The 21257-nt window shown below is 38.8% G+C and overlaps 1 protein-coding gene across 1 annotated transcript in view; it reads left to right on the plus strand.

Moving 5' to 3' along the window:
• The first annotated feature begins 17618 nt into the window (after positions 1-17618).
• TSPAN8 (tetraspanin 8) overlaps positions 17619-21257 on the plus strand; it is a 34733-nt gene continuing 31094 nt past the window's right edge. Inside the window, exon 1 of the mRNA XM_005896794.2 lies at positions 17619-17678. Within this exon, the coding sequence (XP_005896856.1) occupies positions 17619-17678 (60 nt within the window). The remainder of the gene's footprint in view (positions 17679-21257) is intronic.

Raw genomic sequence — 21257 nt, forward strand, 5'->3', positions numbered from 1 at the left:
TAGAGATGATCTGAAACTGTCCTTCCTATGGGATATCAATATTATCATTTAAGATTAATAGAACACATTAGTCATTCAGGGTCAAGTTTAAAACCTTTTGTCTAAGGAGAGGCCTGACTTCAGGCTAAAACTTAACAGTTCATCTCCTGCCATGAGGCTGAGAACAAAGACAATTTTTTTTTAAAGGTATGTAGAGGACCATATGGGGCCCTTATGGGGCTCTGGGCATATGGAATTAGAGATGTGGAAATAGTCCTGAGGATTATAGAAAGGAAGATTTGGCAGAATAATAAAGGAAGGAAAATTACATCTTGAACACCCTTTCAATCTTTATCAAATTATAACAATTTAAAAAATCATTTAACCATAAAAGAGTATAACTTAATTAGATCCACTAACTTCTGGAAAATGACAAAGTATGAATTTTAAAAGTCTATGAAAGGAAAGCAGGTCAATTTAGGACTGGCCACACAAAGAACTTTAATTTGGACTAACCAAAGAAAAGAATCTGTCTCAGTGATATACCTTATTTATGGCAAACTTTGACAAGAAAGATAAGTTTAAGAAGGTCAAGAGTTAAAGAGTAAAATCTTAATGTATCTTGCTTTAATGAAAAAGTCCATCATTTGTAATCAACACATTGATTGTATGCAAATGTATGTGGTTGCAAATGTTCAGAAACAAAAGGTTTCCTTAATTAAACATTCTACCTCCTTATATTTTGATTACATTATTCATTTGCTTTACAGAACAAATGTGAATTCCTTAATTATCATTATATTAATTAGTGAGGTTTTTCATAATATGGAAATCTAGAGAATGATTAATGAAGGGAAAAAGAGAGGAAGGAAGCTGAATTTCTCATGAGATTTTCTGTTTTGTAAAATTTTCTGTGTATTTCCCTCTTGTTTAAAGATGTAACTGCCAGTGCTTATTTTTTGAGTATCTGTTAGGGTTTAGAAGATTAGTCAGTGTTCTGCAGGTCTTTATGGACTGGCTACCAAGAGAATAAGGTCAACAGTCATAGCAATTACAAATATGATCACTTATTGAGAATTTACAAAATGCAGTCTTGTGCTGAGTGCTTTATATGTAGCTATCTTGTGAAAGAAGTAAAATACCTTTCCTTTTCCTGAATAATCCCCCCGTCAACTCTTTGTATGACTGACTCCTTATTTCTTCACATCAGCTAAAACACTACCTCCCAAAGAGTATCTTCAAAGTAGATTCTTACTATCATTGACATTCTTGATAACTTGTCCTTTTCTTTCATTGTTATTGTTGAGTTGCTAAGTTGTGTCTGACTCTTGAGACCCCATGGACTGTAGCCTGCCAGGCTTCTCTGTCCATGAAAATCTCCAGGCAAGAATAATGGAGAGGGTTGCCATTCCCTTCTCCAGGGGATCCTCCTGACCCTGGAACTGAACCTAGGTCTTTGACATTGCAGCATATTCTTTACCATCTGAACCACAGGGGAAGCATTTACTTAGGGAAAAGCAAAAATCATAATATCTATTTATTGATTAACATTCAATATTCACTAGATATGGATCATAGTATGAGAGACATAAAGTTGAAGAATATAAACCCTAGCTGCATGCACACTAGTAGAAAGAAAATGCAAATAGACTACTAATAGAGAATACTTAAATTGAGTTATGGGGAAAAAACGCCGTAAGAGATGAGAAGGAAGAGAATTGCTTTACAATGTTGTATTGGTTTCTGCTGTATAATAATGTGTATCAGCCATAAGTATATGGTTATTGGCTCCCTCTTAAGCCTCCCCCACCTATCCCAACCCACCCTTCTAGATTGTCAAAGAGAAATGGACTGAACTCCCTATTTTTAAGGCAACTTCCCACTAGCTATCTAGTTTACATGTGGTCGTGTATATATGTCAATGCTTCTATTTCAATTTATCCCACCCTCTCCCTCTCCTGCTGGGTCCACAAGTCTGTTCTCTACATTTGTGTCTCTATTCTTGCCCTGCAAATAGATTCTTCAGTACCATTTTTCTAGATTCCACAAAGTGTTAGTCACTCAGTCATGTCTAACTCTTTAGCCCACCAGGATCCTCTGTCCATGGAATTTTCCAGGCAAGAAAACTGGAGTGGGTTGCCATTCCTTTCTCCAGGAGATCTTCCTGACCCAGGGATTGAATCCACGTCTCCTGCATTACAGGCAGATTCTTTGTGCTCTAAGCCACAAGGGAAGCCAGATTCCATAAATATGTGTTAATATATGATATTTGTTTTCTGCTTTTTCTGACTTCACTCTGTATAATAGGCTCTAGGTTCATCCACCTCAGTTCAGCTGACTCAAATTCATTCCTTTTTATGGCAGAGACATTACTTTGCCAACAAAGGTCCGTCTAGTCAAGGCTATGGTTTTTCCAGTGGTCATGTATGGATGTGAGAGTTGGACTGTGAAGAAAGCTGAGCGCCAAAGAACTGATGCTTTTAAACTGTGGTGTTGGAGAAGACTCTTGAGAGTCCCTTGGACTGCAAGGAGATCCAACCAGTCCATTCTGAAGGAGATCAGCCCTGGGATTTCTTTGGAAGGAATGATGCTGAAGCTGAAATTCCAGTACTTTGGCCACCTCATGCGAAGAGTTGACTCATTGGACTCTGATGCTGGGAGGGATTGGGGGCAGGAGGAGAAGGGGACGACAGAGGATGAGATGGCTGGATGGCATCATCGACTCGATGGACGTGAGTCTGAGTGAACTCCGGGAGTTTGTGATGGACAGAGAGGCCTGGTGTGCTGCGGTTCATGGGGTTGCAAAGAGTCAGACACGACTGAGTGACTGAACTGAACTGACTGAGTATTCCATTGTATATATTAATATGTACCACAACTTTTTTATCCATTCATCTGTCAATGGACATTTAGGTTGCTTCCATGTCCTGGCTATTGTATATGGTGCTGCAGAGAACTTTGGGGTACATGTGCCTTTTTGAATTATGGTTTTCTCAAAGTATATGCCTAGTAGTGGGTTTGCTGGGTCATATGGTAGTTTTATTCCTAGTTTTCAAAGAAATATCCATACTGTTTTCTATAGTGACTGTATCAGTTTACATTTCCACCAACAGTACAAGAGGGTTCCCTTTACTCCACATCCTCAGAGGAAGAGATCTATTTTAAAAACATGTCATGAGTTAAGAGTTGAACAGACCTGACTCTATCAGTGATTATTGATATGGGGAGAATATTTGAGGCAGGAAGAATGGAAGGAATAAAAGGATATATAGAGCTGGTAAAGTCAGACAAAGTCCTTATTCATTGGCATGGATGGGACACATTGGGAAGTCTTAGGAATTAAGGTTAGAAGGGGAGATTGGGAGACTGGTGTTGAAGGGTTTCGAATGCTCTTCAAGGTGTTGAAAGGCCTCGAATATGAGGAATTTATATTTTGTTTAGGAAACAGAACTACCAAAGGTATTTTTGTTAAATGTAAGAGTTTTTAATTGATTACTTGTTCTGACTGTCCACCAGAAAGTAGAGAGATGAAGATTACATTGAGGGAAAATTCTCCATGGGTCTCTCACACTGCCGCATATCTTCTGAGCAGACATTGAAAACTTTTATTTTGGATAGGTTTTCAAGAATGTCCTTAGAAAATAGATACTGCATTTCCCTTGTGGCGGAGGGATTTTAAAGAGGACGATTTTAAGAAATTGGCGTTTCCTAACCTGAGTCTCTCAGTGTGATATAAATTAATTATCCTCAACATCCACCTAGACTGCTGGGCATTTCTCCTTTGGGACCTGGGGATCCAAAAGAACCAATGAAAAAGAGGCTCATAGAGGTTGCTGTGCCATGAGTTATAAAGACATTTGTCTTTGATTAGGAGTCTCATTGTTGTCAATTCCAATAGGCTAGTTTGTTAGTTTGAAAGTAGGGTAAAACATCAGAACCTTCACAGTTCTTGACAGACTGAAATGTTAAGATCCCAGGAGATAGTTAATGTAGTAATTTAATAATGTACAATATGGTTTTGGCAGTGGACTTGAGGCTAGAAGTTTTCAGAGATGGAATTAACAAAATGGGTCAGTAAATTGGAAGAAAGAATTAAGAATAATATTTTTGAGTCTCAGTTTCCCATGTAAGGATGCTTGTTTCATTAAAAACAGCAAATGGGATTAAGGGAATGAAAACAAAAGCCATAGAATGGGAGAAAGTATTTGCAAAACACATTTTCTGTCAAATGAGTGTCTCTAAAACCCTAGCAAATAAGAAAACAAACAACTCAAAGAACAACTGAGCAAAAGATCTGAAAAACACTTCACAACAGATCTATAGATGGTAAATAAAGGTATGAAAAAGGACTCATATGTTATTAAAGAATTGGACATTAAAACACAGTGAGATACCACAACACACTTATTAGAATGGCCAAAATCCAGAATACTAATAGCACCATACGCTGGCAAGGATGTGGAGAATCAGCAATTCTCATTCATTGCTGCTGAGAATGTAAAATGGTAGATCACCTATGGAGGATAGTTGGCAGTTTCTTTCAAAACTAAACATACTCTTACCATATGATCCAGCAATCATGCTCCTTGGTATTTAGCTAATTGAGTTGAAAACTCCTGTCCATATGAACACTTGTATATAAAGGTTGATAGCAGCTCCATTCATGTTGCCAAAATTTGGACACAATCAAAATATCTTTCGATAGGTAAATGGATAAATAAGCTGGTATATCTATACAATGGAATATTAGTTACCATTAAAAGGAAATTAATTATTGAGCCATGAAAAGTCATGGAGGAAATATACATGCACATTCTTAAGTGAAAGAGGTCATTCTGAAAAGGGAACTCTGAACTGCTTTTATTCACAACACTTCTGTTACCAAATAACGGTTTTTTTTCCTCCCCACACCAACCAATTCTCCAACTTTCCCGACACCAGAGATATCCTACAACTCTGTTCAGTTCTGACATTAACTACTCAAAGTTAGCACAAACTCCAGGGGTTAAGGACTCAGTCTCACACTGTGCCCACCCCCGCCCCCCACTTCAAATGCTGGTCACTTCTGAGGGACTGGCTTCAGAAGTCCCCATATGCCGTCTTCAGGTTCTATAATTTGCTTATGTGACTCACAGAACTTAGGAAGGCACGTTCCTTAAAACTGCTGGTTTGTTATAAAGGATACAACCCAGGAACAACCAAATGGGAGAGCTATACAGTAGAAGGTGCTAGGGGAGTGCTGTGCACAGAGCTTCCAGGCCTGCTCTAGTCGTGCCACCCACCCAGCCCCTCAATGTGTTCAGCAACTTAGAAGCTCTCTCAATATCATTAGTTAGGGGTTTTTACGCAGGTGTCATAAGATATACATGATGGGTTAAATCCTTAGCTATTGATGATCAATTCAATGTCCAGCCTCTCTTCCCTCCCAGAGGTCAGGGGTGGGGCTGAAAGTTGCAATCAAGCCTTAGTCTCTCAGGCAACCAGCTACCATCCTGCAGTTATTTAGGGTCCTCCAGTCACCAGTCATTTTATCAGCATACAAAAGACATTGTTATTCTTCTGAAGGTTCTAGGGGTTTTGGAAGCTGTCTGCCAGGAATTGGGACAAAAGTTAAGCATATATTTCTTATTATGCCACAGGATCAAATGGTATAGTTCCAACTCTGCAGCATTTTGAAAATGGCAAGACTATACATAGAGTAAAAAAATCAGTGGTTGCCAGGAGTTGGAGTGGGGGAGGGAAAGAGGATGGGTCAGTGGAGTATAGATTTTAGGGCCATGAAACTATTGCGCGTGATACTTGAACTGTGGGTTGGGTTTATGTCATACTTTCACCAATATCCATAGAATGTACAACACAGAGTGAACCTTACTGTGAACTATGGGCTTTAGTTATTAGTAATGTGTTAATAGGTAACACATCAACTGTAATAAATGTACCACACTAAAGCAAGATGCTGTTAATAGGGGAACTGGTGGGGTCAGGGGTTTTCTCTGTCTTGGTGACGTCACTAGTACCCTGTTGTTCACAGTAGGATCTGAGTGGCATCCAGGATCCTTTCTTTCTCTCACCTTCAACATCGATTTTAGCTCTAAAGCGTATCTTGAATCCAATTGCTTCTCTTCCTCTGCACGTTCAACCTAGACAAACCACCATCATCTTCTTCCTGGATCACTGTATCATGTCACTTAACTGCTTAAAACTTGCTGTGTTAGTTTGCTAGGGCTATGATACCAAAGTACTATAGACTGAGTGACTTAGGAGACATTAATCTTCTCACAATTCTAGAGGATAGAATTCTAAGATCAAGATATTGGTATGTTGATTTCTTCTGAGGCTTCTCTCCTTGGCTGGTAGGTGGTCTTCTCTTTGCATCTTCATGTGGTCTTTCCTCCATGTATGTGTCCTAATTTCCTGTTCTTACAAGGACATTAATCATATTGGATTAAAGTCCAATTTAGTGACCCCATTTTACCTTAACTACCTCTTTAAAGGGGACTTCTTTGGTGGTTCAGCCATAAAGAATCCCCCTGCCTATGCAGGAAACACTGGTTTGACCCCTGGGGGTATTTGTGTGTTTGTTTGCAGCCACAAGTTGGTGGAATACAAAGTTCATAAGAGCAGCCTCATTTTCCTTTTGCAGTGTTGTATCCTGGCACATATGGGTATTAAAATGCTCCAGTCACTGTGCTAAGCAATAAGAAGGTAATGGTGAATAGCTCTTTGTTATTATTAAAAAATAAGTTAATGTGTTCAGGTAACTTACTATTTAGTCATTCACTCAATAAATATTTACTGAACACCTACAACATTCTGAAAGTGAAAGTCACTCAGTCGTGTCCAACTCTTTGTGATCCCATGAACTATACTGTGCATGGAATTCTCCAAGCCAGAATACCAGAGTGGATAGCCTTTCCCTTCTCCAGGGGATCTTTCTAGACCAGGGATTGAACCCAGGTCTCCCACACTGCAGGCGGATTCTTTACTAGCTAAGCCAAAAGGGAAGCCCTATGTGAAGAACTGACTCATTTGGAAAGACTCTAATGCTGGAAAAGATTGAAGGTGGGAGGAGAAGGGGACCACAGAGGATGAAATGATTGGATGGCATCACCGACTCAATGGACATGAGTTTGAGCAAGCTTCGGGAGTTGGTGATTACAGTGAAGCCTGGTGTGCTGCAGTCCATGGGGTTGCAAAGAGTCGGATACCACTGAGAGACTGAACTGAACTGAACTGTATCCTGAGCCCCAGGGACAGGTAATAAACAATACATACAGAAAATGTTCCCAATATTCTGAAGTTTCCATTCCAGAAAGGAAAATTTCAATCGGACAAAGAAATATGTAATCCAATGAGTAGAGAGGATGAGCCATCTCACTCTGCAGATGAAGAGGATTCCCCAGAGGGGAGAGGAAATGGGAAGGCACCCAGTTGGGAGCACATTTGGCAAGTCCAAGGACCAGCAGGGAATCCACTGTGGCTGGAGCAGCCTGAGCGAGGGAGAAGGGGAGGAGGAAATGGGGTCAGCGAGGCAGCCAAGGGCCCATCTTGTGTGGCTTTGGATTTCATCTTAGTTGTGATGGGATCCATTAGAGGGTTCAAAGCCTGGGGGTGACATAATCTTTTACTGCACAGAGAAGTGCTTTATGAGCTATTTCCTGAAAGCTCTTTAGGGGATTGGCTGAGACTCAGTGGTTCTTGAGAAACTTGATATTTCTGGCTGATACTGCATATACATCAGGTCCTGTACTGGTAGCTAGAAATACTGGAATATGTTCCCAGATTTGCACATTCCTTTCAGATGGGCCTTAGCTAGGCCTGGATTTTTGGCTTAACAATACCTCTTCGCACTTGTGTATCCAAGAAAGCATGAAGAGTGAAGAGGAAAGAGAGCAGAACACTTACAGTAATTCTTTGGCTCGCTAAAGCTTCAAGAAGAAAATGCAGAGAAGGTTTGGGTCCTTTCCACAATTAAAAACAATCAGTACCCTTTCCTTTGGAATATTTTCTGGAAGTTTAATGATTAATGTAGGTAGAATTAGGAGTCAATATGACTCCATGTAGGGCTTCCCTGGTGGCTCAGTGATAAAAATCTGCCTGCCAATGCAGGAGATGCAGGTTTGACCCCTAGGTCAGGAAGATTCCATGGAGAAGGGAATGGTTATCCACTCCAGTATTCTTGCCTGGGGAAATCCATGGACAGAGGCGCCCAGCGGGCTACAGAAAATCAGACATGACTTAGAGACTGAGCACAAGCATGATGACTTCACATAAAGTGAAACAATCCCTTGATTTTGTTTTACCCACAGGCACTTACATGACCCCAAGAATAGCTTATTTTAAAAAGTTTTGACCTCCTCACATGGTTGGCCTATGACTAAAGTATTTTTTGAATCAATCACGTTGTTAATACATAAGAGAATTACTTGGAAGTTCAAGGAAGGACACAGTACAGGCTGAGTATAAATGAAAAAAGGAGCTAGAGGAGATTTCTAGGAGAAATGGTGTATTCCATGCTCATTTCTGGAAAGATTTCATTTGGTTATTGTATCCTTAAAGATTGCATTTGAATAGTGTACTTTTATTTGATATGGATTGAAATTAGGGTGATCCATTCATACGGGCCAAGAGTAAGGAAAACGTAGCCAGGCCCTGTTGTTTCTAGGTGTTAGGTCATAGAATTCCTGGGATATTTATTTTGTTTGCTTTCTTACATTAAGAAAGGCTTTCCAAGTGTACAAGGAAAATCTAAATAGGACTCTCCATGATTAAAAAAAATTCAAACCAGAGTCTGAGTTCTTTTCTACCTGAGCTTATAAGGGATATATGCTGTTGCCTCTTACAAAGATGTGAAATGGAAGTTTGAGATTCCCTGATAAATGACTTCTTATAATTATTTCATGTTATGTATTGTCTTCTGGGAAGCAGAATAGACATGCAATTTATTCCACTATGTGAGGTTGAATAAACATTTCTAATTTGGAATTAGTCACTTGTGAGATCCTAATGAGGTAAAATGCCTGTGTTTATTTCTGACTAGTCATGGAAGAGGGCTTCTCTGGTGGCTCAGAGGGTAAAGTGTCTGCCTACAATGCTGGAGACCCGGGTTTGATCCCTGGGTCAGGAATATCCCCTGGAGAAGGAAATGGCAACCCACTCCAGTATTCTTGCCTGGAAAATCCCCTAGACTGAGGAGCCTGGTAGGCTACAGACCATTGGGTCGCAAAGAGCCTGTGTCACATTTTCTTGGCTCCTTTAGTTTGAGAATCTTGTGTCTGATACAAACATTAAATATGCTTGTATCAGACAGCCTATTCTTTTTTTTTTTTTTATCCCTACCCTATGATATATATATCTTTCTTTTTAAATTCTGTGTTGGTGGCCTCCAGTAACTTCCCTACCTCTTAACCCCTGATACCCCAAGAGCCTAATTATACTGGCAGCTAATGTGTACCTGTGAACTGTCCACACAAAGACTGATTCAGGAAGAACTCATGGGAAAGTACATTGGCATTTAAACTGTACATTTAAAAAGCAAACAACCAACCAAATATTCAGCACAAAAAATGGAGTATCCAGTGATCCTGGGCTGGTGATTACACAGCTGTGTTTTGCATTCTTCATTCTCTTCTTGAGTGTCATCCATACAAGGGCCCACATCCCAGTTTGGAGAGAAGAATAAGATTGACCTCTGAGAAATCAGCTAGTAAAATCTATATAAATGGAACAAGAAAGCAGTCATGTTTAAATGAAGAATTTTTGAAATATCTAAAATGCAATGAAAAGGCGATCTTGGAAGCAGGACTGAATTGTAATTGAGTGAGTGAGTGCTAATTTGCTTCAGTCATATCCAACTTTTTGCTACCCTATGGATTTTAGCCTACCAGGCTCCTATGTCCATGTGATTCTCCAGGGAAGAATACTGTAGTGGGTTGCCATTTTCTCCTCCAGGGGATCTTTTCCATCCAGGGATCAAAACCAAGTCTCATGTCTCCTACATTGGCAAGTGGGTTCTTTACCACTAGTGTGACCTGAGAAGGCAGTTTGGTAAATGGATACCTAGTCAATTTTGATGTATTCTTATCTAGGGATAGACTGTGATCACAAGACAGGGCATGAACTGAAGAGAGTACAGGGCAAGCCACCTGGAGGAGAAAGAATACAGTGGTGCATTACTGTCATATTGTGGAAGAAGAGTGTCTTTTGGTGGATTTAGTTTTTGGATTCCCGGGATGATTCTAGACTCACCATCAGCCAACCAAATCTTGGCAATATGTCTACTTCCTCCTTTACTGAATTTACTGTTCCCTCCTTCCACCATGAAAACCCCTGTGTGTGCTCTGGCTTCTCTGTTGCTTTCTGAAGGAAATGGCAACCCACCCCAGTATTCTTGCCTGGGAAATCCCATGGACAGAGGAGCCTGGCAGGTTACAGTCCATGGCATCACAGAAGAGGCAGACATGACTTACCAACTAAACAGCAAACAATAGTTGATGTACAATATTATATGTTTAAGGTGAAGAATATAGCAATTCACAATTTTTAAAAGTCATATTTCATTTATAGTTATTATAAACTATTGGCTATAATTTTTATGCTGTATATATATCCTTGTAGCTTATTTATTTTATGTATGATAGTTTTTACTTAATCCCCTACTCATATACTGCCCCTCTCCCTTCCCTCTCCCCACTGGTAACTACCAGTTTGTTCTCTATATCTGTAAGTCTGTTTCTTTATGGGAGAGGATTTTATGATCATCCTGTATCTCTTGCTAGATGGCTTGATGGGGGCTATTTCTTATGATAAACTAAAAAATTGACATTCTAGCTCCTGTGAGATAATTTAAAGGGAATCTCTTCTAAGAAGCAGATCACTTAAGGAAAGGCTGCTGCTGCTGCTGCTGCTAAGTCGCTTCAGTCGTGTCCGACTCTGTGTGACCCCAGAGATGGCAGCCCACCAGGCTTCCCTGTCCCTGGGATTCTCCAGTCAAGAACACTGGAGTGGGTTGCCATGTCCTTCTCCAATGCATGAAAGTGAAAAGTGAAAGTGAAGTCGCTCAGTCGTGTCCCACTCTAGCGACCCCATGGACTGCAGCCCACCAGGCTCTTCCATCCATGGGATTTTCCAGGCAAAAGTACTGGAGTGGGATGTCATTGCCTTCTCCGAAGGAAAGGCTGGCAAAGCTGAATTTAGGGAGCTGCCAGGCCAAGGACCAGACCCCAAGCCCATGCAGTAGCTGGCCTTTTTCTCAATGTGCTGTAATTTTTACAAATATAAAAGGAATATAAACACTACAGTGAGGACTAATAAGAATTCACCGTTGTTGTTCAGTTGCTAAGTCATGTCCACGACCCCATGGACTGCAGCACGCCAGGCTTCCCTGTCCTTCACTGTCTCCTGGAGTTTGCCCAAACTCATGTCCATTGAGTTGGTGATGCTATCCAATCATCTCATCCTCTGTGAATAAGAGGATTAGAGGTATCTATATTTCTTAGGTATCTCTAATCCATCATGGTCAAAAAACAGATTTTTAATTACCATACCATTTTGCTTCAATCTTAAAAACACGATAGATTTTGGTGATCCAAAGTCTGTATTCTAGTACATACTTTCATATTTTCTTTATGTGACCTTTATTGGTTATTAACTTTATGTCCAGGTGAAAATCCAGAATATTTTAGAATAAAAATACTCATAAAAGAGGAAGAATATTAGTACCCATTCTTCATAAACCATATTGCTACTTCACATTGACAGTTTCACTCACATTTTTTTTTTTTTTTTTTGAGCTAGAACTAATACTGAAAGTAGATATGGTGGTTTCAAAATGTCCTACAAAGGAGAACAGGGATCATTCTCATACCAGATGCTTCTTGTTCCTGGTGAGAATATGCAGAATGTTTTTATAAGCCAGGCTCCATAAGCACACAGGATAGGAAGCACAGAGCATTGTGTTCAGATGAAAGCATAAGAGGAATGTTGGTCTCTAGAATGCTGGAATCGGATCGGAGGACAAGAGCCAAGCTTCTGCTCCTATAAAACGGATCGTAAAACCCATAAACGAGCAACCTCGATTTTCCAAAAATAAGAAAAAAGTTTTATAAACGAAGTGCTAAAGAGTACCCAAACTTTCTCTTCACTCCTTTTAGAATGCATGACCTCATCCCCTCATGCACTTGCACGTTCGCACCTGAGCACAGTCATAAGGAAGAGAAAATGCAGCATCGTTTTCTTGCTACTGTTATCAGCCTTTGAAAAATGAACTGAATACTCAAAATGCCAAAAATGGCCTTCTAGTATAGAGTGATGGTGATAATGGGAGGCTATATAAAAGATGAAAAAAAAATGTAATCTTTTCTCTAAAACACGTGGTTTGGTTTTTCAGGACCCACTCCACTGACAGGCGCTTCCCTGGTAGCTCAGATGGTAAAGAATCTGCCAGCAATGCAGGAAACCCAGGTTCGATCACCGAGTAGCAAAGATTCTCTGGAGTAGGAAATGGCAACCCGCTCCAGTATTTTTGCCTGGAAAATCCCATGGACAGAGGAGCCTGGGGTTACAGTCCATGGAGTCCCAAAGAATCAGATATGACCGAGCAACTAACGCTTTCACACTTTCCACTGACAGATGTATTGGTTAACTAGATTTTTGAAGCAAGAATAGAAACAAGAAGTTGTCTTCCTCTCTGGTTGTGTAAAATTCAAGAGATCTGAGCATTTTTGTATTATTCAGTGCCATACCCCCAGGATATAGTGGATATTCAATAGATATTTGCTGAAAGAATAGTCTACTAAATAGTAAGTTATCTGAATATGTTAATTTATTTTTAAAAAATAATAACAAAGAGCATTTGTTTTTGTTCACATAGTAATGAGGAAAAAACTTCCTTTTTAAACTATTGTTACCAAAATATCTGGTTACTCAAAATATCTAGTTAGTATATATATATATATATATATATATATGAATATATATACTAATATATATATTATATATATAATACTAGATTATATACATATGTGTGTGTATATGTGTATCTACATATACACACATATATCTATATAATCTTCCATGAAGGGAGGGATTTTTATCTTTTTTAGTAAGCTGCAGTGCTTCCAGCTCCTAGTATCATGCATGGGACATAGAAGACATTCAAAACATTGGTTGAATGAATTATTAGGCATATGTTGTAGAGGAAACATAGTGATAAAATTATGGACCTCTTATCAATGTCTGTTTTCTGATTTACACCCCAAATGTAGGCCTAATTTGCTTGATGACCTAGAGGAAATGCTGTGTAGGGTATCTGACTGTTCTATTCATGACCTTTCCTCTGTTTTGAACACAGGGAATCTTTCTTTTTTCTGTGCCAGGGTTCCCATACTGGTATGAAAACCTAGGTTAATACAACTGCTTGGTGGAGAGACTTCATGATTATTCAGATTTCAGTCCTCATCCTGCTTTACTCTATGCAGTCACTGTATGAGATAATACTTGACATGATTAGAGCATTAGGAAAACTTTATCTAAATTTACTGAGACTTTTCCTTCTGCTCTACAGCTGTCATTTCCTGTGATATCCCACTCTTCATTGTTTCTCCTTTCAGACCTGGGCTTTCACTGGGTCTAAGAGTTACTAGTGACACTTTCCACGCCCCTCCTGCACCTGCTGTTTGTCACTGTTAACTATGTTATATGACAATTTCTCCAGGTCTAAGGTGCTAACTAACTCATAATCACTCTATGTAACCCAAGAGATGGTTTATGCAAGTGGACAGAATACTGATATGATCATCATGAGACCTCATTTCTAGAAAGAGCTCTGCCAGTTTTGTGAGCTTGGGGTACTCAGTCTACCTGAGATTCCCTTTTCTCATGTGAGGATTTGTCTAGATCATTGTTTCTACATAGATCCATGTATATGTCTTTCAAAAATATGTTCTGAGGTCACATTAATTTGGGAATTGCTATGCATATACTTTGTGGAGCTTCCCAGGTGGCTTAGTGGTAAAGAACCCACCTGCCAGTGCAGTAGATGATGGAGACTAAGAGTTCAATCCCTGGGTTGGGAAGATCCCCTGGAGAAGAGAATGGCAACCCGCTCCAATTTCTTACCTGGGAAATCCCATGGACAGAGAAGGGGGTTGAAAAGAGTGGGACACAACTGAGCAACTGAGCAAACCCACAGACACCCCGACACACCCACCTACCCCCACCACACACACACACACTTTATCACCTACTTGAACATTAGCAAGTTAAGATGCTGACAAGTCCTGAAACAAAGGAAATAATTTACTTGGTAATTGACTTTTATTGTGGGGAGAGGAAACATCTTGGTAGTTCCTTTGAAATTTATGAAGGAGTCTCAGTTGAACTTTCTAGAAGTCTTGGCTGTAATTGCACATCCCTTTGTTTTCCATGCTAGTTGCTGCGGGCATAGAGATAAATAAATAAGTCAGGATCTTGGCCAAGAAGTCTTGGCTGTAATTGCACATCCCTTTGTTTTCCATGCTAGTTGCTGCGGGCATAGAGATAAATAAATAAGTCAGGATCTTGGCCTTTCATGCATAAAAATCAATGTTATAAAGGACAGTGATTTTAGACTAAAAATTTGTTCAAATTTTAGTGGCATAACAACTGAGAAGCAAGGAGGTCTTCCCAGAGTAGGGGCAGTGGGTAAAGAAGAACAGGTTTCCACAGGTGAAATGCCATTTGAGCTGAGCACCAAGAGGTGGTTGCAATAACTCACCAAGTAGGGTGTGCTGCATGCTGTTGCTTCAGTCATGTCTGACTCTTTTGTGACACCATGGACTGTAGCCCACTATTCTCCTCTGTCCATGGGGATTCTCCAGGCAAGAATACTGCAGTGGGTTGCCATGCCTCCTCCAGGGCATCTTCCTGATCCAGGGATCCAACCTGAATCTCCTGCATTGCAGGCAGATTCTTTACTATCTGAGCCATCAGGGAAGCCCTCACCAAGTAGAGGAGGTAGGAAAGAATATTCCAGGCAGAAGGAGCAACATGCACAGAGGCATAAAATCCCCAGGTATATTCTAGGCCTGTGAAATAATTCTGAGGTTATGGAGTCTAAGAGTGGAGGTTACCTAGGGAGAGAGGAGCAGGAGAAAGTTCTGGGAGATGTTTTAAGTCCCCTTCTGTGAAGTCTGAAATTTATCCTGTAGGTAATAGGAAGCTGTCCTTAGAATGGTTTTTAATCAGGGGAAGTATATGGCAATAAGTATTTTACAGAGGGAATTATGGAAAGACAAGAGAGAAAATTCTGGCATGGTAAGACAGATAGGAGAGGGATGAGACTGGTAGGAAAACAAATTATGATTTTATTAAAATGTCTCAAGTAAGAGATGATAAAGAGTTGAATGACAGTGTCAAAGGATGAGAAGTAAGAAACAGGTTTGAAGGCAATTTAGGAGCTCAACAGACCATGGGAAATGCTTGGATATGAGGCAAAAGAGAGAAATACAAAATGACTGTGTAGCATTTGGCCTGGGCAAATGTTGGTGATTATAAAATTTACTAAGACAGAAACAGTGAGACATTTCATATAGATTTTGTATTGGACTGAGGATTCTATTACACAGAATAATTTTCCTGTAAAAACACATAAATTTTCTTTTTGTTTCAGGGTTCAATAATAATTTAATCAAAGACTATATATACATATACATATTAAAGGAGATTCAGTATCTACAGAAAAATCTATTTCAAACTTAAGTTTGATAGGTACTCTCAGTACATTCTTGTCAACAAAACAGCATTTTAAATCTATACATTTCTTTTGATTTTACCTCTAAATGATCGATAATCATTTCTAGGACTATAAATCCATTTGTTTTTCATTCAGTCAGCAACTCTCTTTCAGCCATGGATAGTTCTGTATACATTAATATCTCAGTAGAAGTTTGTGAAATTATTTTTATTTTCTAGGAGGAAACTGCTCAGGACACCAATAATTTTGTGATTATTCAAATGTTAAGCCAGATTTTTGTGTGTGTGTGCTCAGTCACTCAGTCGTGTTCTACTCTGTGCAACCTCATGTACCATAGCCCGCCAGGCTCCTCTGTCCATGGGATTTCTCAGGCAAAAATACTGAAGTGGGTTGCTATTTCCTCCTCCAGGGGATCTCCCCAACCCAGGGATTGAACCCACATCTTTTGTATCTCCTGCATTGGCAGGAAGATTCTTTATTACTGGAAGACCTGGGAAGCCCTCATTATTTTTTAAGTAACCCTAAATTTGGCCTTAACTCCAAATATTATTGCCACTATTACATTAAAAATTTAATATTTAGGGAATGGGATTTTTCAAAGTCATCTTTGTATGTCATTGAAAAATTAGAAAAATATTCTTTTAACTCATCAAATTTTTAAGAAGTCCATGCTTATTTAGTGTATAGAACTTCACAAAGATTTAAAAGAATAATTTTCCCCAACAATCTTTTGAAGTATAGAGTTCTTCGACTGGGGGGAAAAGGAACTCCCCTTTAGAAGCAGGATGTGGAAATTAGCATGACCCAAACTGTTTACACAAAAGCAGTCTACACCTCCCTGATTAGGGCAGGCAATTTTGCCTTTACCTGTGACAGCTGCCTTTTATTAGTACTGGAAACAAATTGTACAATCTATGATCACTGAACTATGACTACCTTCTTATTCTCAATTTTGTGTTCAAGAGGACCAGGGTATACAGAAACAGAGTCAGTGGAGAGAAGTGTTGTTAGATACAGTTTTTCAGAGGAAGAGAAGTACAGTGCCCACCTTTAAAACCAACTGAGCTATCAGAATGGCTACATGTTGGAAAATGACCGCAGTAGTGACAGAGAGTAACTCTTGAGAACTTTTCCCCTTTTACTTCACAAAGAAATAAAAATTAAAAAGCTGAACAGTCTTAGGATGGACAGGGCAGCTTCTCCCTCCCCACTTCCCTTAGCTGCAATGCATTTAAGGCAGCTTCATGGGATTGTTTTGAATTAAATTTCGAAGCTTTGGAAGGCAGGTCTAGGTAATGGTTGTTCTCACTCTTCTGGGGTTAAGGATAAACGATTGCTGTAGCTAAGCCTGAAGACTTTGCAGATTTCTAAATGCATTTTGTTGCATCGAGAACAAATTTTGTACTCTTGAGAAAAGGCAGTGCAAAAATGAGGTGACACACAATGTCCCTTTATCTTAGGGCAAAACAATCTTATTTCCCTGTAGTAGAAGTAGAAGCAGGGCAAGTCAGTTTGTGTTATCTGAATCCAACAACGTTGTATTACGGCTATGCCCTTCTCTCCCTGCTCCAGCCCCTCTCCCTTAACCTAGTAGTTACTTTAGGGGAGGCAGTTTTGGAGAAAGGATCATAAATATTCTGACCCAATACCCCAGGAGCCATGGCAAGCAAAAGAACACACCTGCCTAGAGATAGTCCTTGTGATATTTAAATGTGTAGGTTAATTTTTTTATCCACTTTAATAACCAGATTATCACTCTCCCCCCTCCACTTCTTTGCTTTCTATTTTTGCTCTGAAGGTGTGAATGCAGAAATCTCTGCAGGCAAATTACTCCAGAGCCATCACAGAACAATCCTAGAAGGAACAGTTAAACTCACAGTATCAGGATTCCTGATCCTTTCCCAACATGGCAGGTGTAAACGTCTGTATAAAATGTTCTATGTTTATCTTCAACTTTGTGTTCTGGGTAAGTGTTTTTCTTGTAATTATCAATTTTATGCAAGAAAGGGGATCTTGATACAAATAGCATAAATGAGAACAGACTGCACTAGAGAAATAGGAGGAGGAGGAGAATATATTTTCCATTGACTTGTTAGAACGTGTTTGTTCTTTCTTTGGTTATTTCAGTATTGAAAATGAGACAACGACCCCCAAAAGTGCACCTCAGGTTCTGTGGGGATAGGCATTTCATAAATATTTTGGTATTGTTATAAAACAATCACAGAGGAAAAAATATCCCTTAACTAAAGGACAGTTCTTAGTTGTATATCACATAGTTTTCCTTAGTTTAAGGACTCTGAAAAATCTGATCTGATTCCACCTGGAGCCCAATTCCATAATTCTAATCTTTACACCTGGGTTTGAAACAGATGAATGGTCAAGTGTAAAGACATCAGAAGAGGATCATTTATTTTCAAAGGTCCAAAGAAGAAACAATGGTCATTCTAAACTTGAGAGAGAAACAATAAAATTATTTAATCATGGAAAGATTAAACTAAGCCACTACTTTTGAATCAGAAATTTAAAGCTCGTATTTTGATGTATTATCACCTCATCTTTTAATCAATAAAGTTTGTGTTTTAGCCAACTCTTACATTTCTCTTGAAAGTCTACTGACATAAGAAATAACAGATTGATAAACAGCATCTAACACTGAAAAATGGAAAAATGAGATATCGATTGGGATGTTGGAAAATTGATGTTGTCATTTGTAATATAAGTGGTGCCATTAAAGATTGTTTAAAAGTAAGTCAGTAGGAATAGCTCAAAATGCTTAAATGAAAAAATTATTTTGTGTACTATATTGAAAAATGACTTATACAGTATAAGCAGAAGAAAGTTCTGTTTTTTTTTTTTTCCACCTGGCAAATAGGCAGCTGGTATCTACATGTTGGTAAATTTCTATTTCCTATTAAAATAATAATATTCTTAATCAAACTTAAGTAGATGTATACCGTCTTACTGCCCAGAAAGACTTTCAATGTCAGTAGTCCTATGAGTACAAGTGATATATTGGTAAAGTAAATAAGAGAGAATATAGATAAATAAAATAAAGAAGTTTTGTTCTTTGTGCTTCCTCTTTTCTTTAGAAAAATGGGCTGCTTTTGCAAATATTAAATGAGGCACATGAATACAATGCCAGATTTTAGAAGTTTGTTCTGAGCAATTTCTCCCCTTTGAAATATTTAAAATTGATTAAACACTGAGAGTAGAATATAAACAAAGAAATGCCTATGTGCTTTGGTTGGCTTTGCTTTTAAGTTTTTATTATGGAGAATCTCAAACATTCACAAAATATAAAAGGGTAATCAATCCCATCAGCCAAGCCCAAGAGCCATGAAACCATGGCCAGTCTTTCCGTATCGATATTCTCATATACCTTCCCCCACCCTGCATATTATTTTGAAGCAAATCCTGGATATACCATTTCATCTGTAAATACTTTAATGTATATCTCTAAAAGATAAAGAATTCTCTTTTTAAACAATGCAACCATCACACTAAACTAATGACAATTTTTAAATTGCTTATCAAGTATCTATTCAAGATTCAAATTTCCAGTTGCCTCACAAATGTTCCTCTTTGAATCTGAATACAAACAAAGTCCAAACACTGTGATGCGTTTATATATCTTTTATGTCAGTTTTCATCTTTAGGTTCTCCATCTAGGTTCATCTCCCCACTCCTCCCCCAGAAACTTCATATAGTTGCATGTTTGGTTTGTCATATATTTTCCATGATCTGGATTTTTCTGTTTGCATATCATAGTCCATGGTAACTAAAAAGCCTCTTGATGAAAGTGAAAGTGGACAGTGAAAAAGTTGGCTTAAAGCTCAACACCCAGAAAACGAAGATCATGGCATCCGGTCCCATCACTTCATGGGAAATAGATGGGGAAACAGTGGAAACAGTGTCAGACTTTATTTTTCTGGGCTCCAAAATCACTGCAGATGGTGACTGCAGCCATGAAATTAAAAGACGCTTACTCCTTGGAAGGAAAGCTATGACCAAGCTAGATAGCATATTCAAAAGCAGAGGTATTACCTTGCCAACAAAGGTCCGTCTAGTCAAGGCTATGGTTTTCCTGTGGTCATGTATGGATGTGAGAGTTGGACTGTGAAGAAGGCTGAGCGCCGAAGAATTGATGGTTTTGAACTGTGGTGTTGGAGAAGACTCTTGTGAGTCCCCTTGGACTGCAAGAAGATCCAACCAGTCCATTCTGAAGGAGATCAGCCCTGGGATTTCTTTGGAAGGAATGATGCTAAAGCTGAAACTCCAGTACATTGGCCACCTCATGCGAAGAGTTGACTCATTGGAAAAGACTCTGATGCTGGGAGGGATTGGGGGCAGGAGGAGAAGGGGACGACAGAGGATGAGATGGCTGGATGGCATCATTGACTCGATGGACATGAGTCTGAGTGAACTCCGGGAGTTTGTGATGGACAGGGAGGCCTGGTGTGCTGCGATTCATGGGGTCGCAAAGAGTCGGACACAACTGAGCGACTGAACTGAACTGAACTGATCCATGGATAGTTTAATGTGTTCCCTTGTTTTCTATATTATCTCTAACTTAGTAATTGCATTTGGCAATTTAATAAGATTCAGGTTATTATTTGCGGTATATAGGGGATAACTAATTTATAAGTGATATTTTGTTCTTTCATCAAAAGGTATATACTCTCTGACCATCTCTCTTTTTGTGATCTTAGTAGCTATTGGTGCTTAAGAACCTAAACCTGTCAGTTCATTAAGGGTCTCAGAGCAGTGATATCCTATATTTATCATTCCCTTCATTTATTAGCTGGAATACTTTCAACAAGGAGAGATTTAGCATTTACTGATTGGTTAACATTAGTGCCAGTTTTTATATTTTAAGAAAGAAGCATAAATGTTTTTACTCTTTACTCAACAGATTTCAAAATGATGAGTTAATTTTCTGTTATCATACAGCAGTAATAAGCAAGTAGTTTTTAAAATATCCTTAAAAAATAATACTATCACCATTCTTATCCTCACTGATGTGTAATTTATTCCATTTTTGGCAATGGGAGCATCTTCAGTTTGGCTCCTGAGTTCTTTTTACATGGCCCTAATAACTTTGATAACTTCTTCACTATTTAGGATAATAAGATGTTCCAGGCTCACTTTCTTGTTTCCTACCCCAGCCCTGGAATCGGCTATTTCTCCAAGAAGTCCTGATACTTGTTTTTAAAAAGCTGCAACCATTGTCTTTTTATGATACACAATATATACCAGCCATTTAAACAAACTGAAATAGAAATATGCTAATAAATATACTTCTATTTTAATAACATGTCTCAGAGTCTTCAAACTAGTAACAGTCCTCAAATTATAAAATAGTCAAAATATATCCCTGTTGTATAAAAACAGCACACAAAATTTTGATGACTAGTGTAAATACATAAGAGGTCAGTGTTTCATTAAATTGCTTATCAGGAATTTGAAAGAGATCTGAATTTTAAACTGAAATGAAAAGGACAGTCTAGGAAACAGGTATGTTACAGTTTCGGGATTATAAATTTAC

Source organism: Bos mutus, chromosome 5 (genome assembly GCF_027580195.1).
Source record: "Bos mutus isolate GX-2022 chromosome 5, NWIPB_WYAK_1.1, whole genome shotgun sequence".
In the NCBI taxonomy this organism is placed as follows: Eukaryota; Metazoa; Chordata; class Mammalia; order Artiodactyla; family Bovidae; genus Bos; species Bos mutus.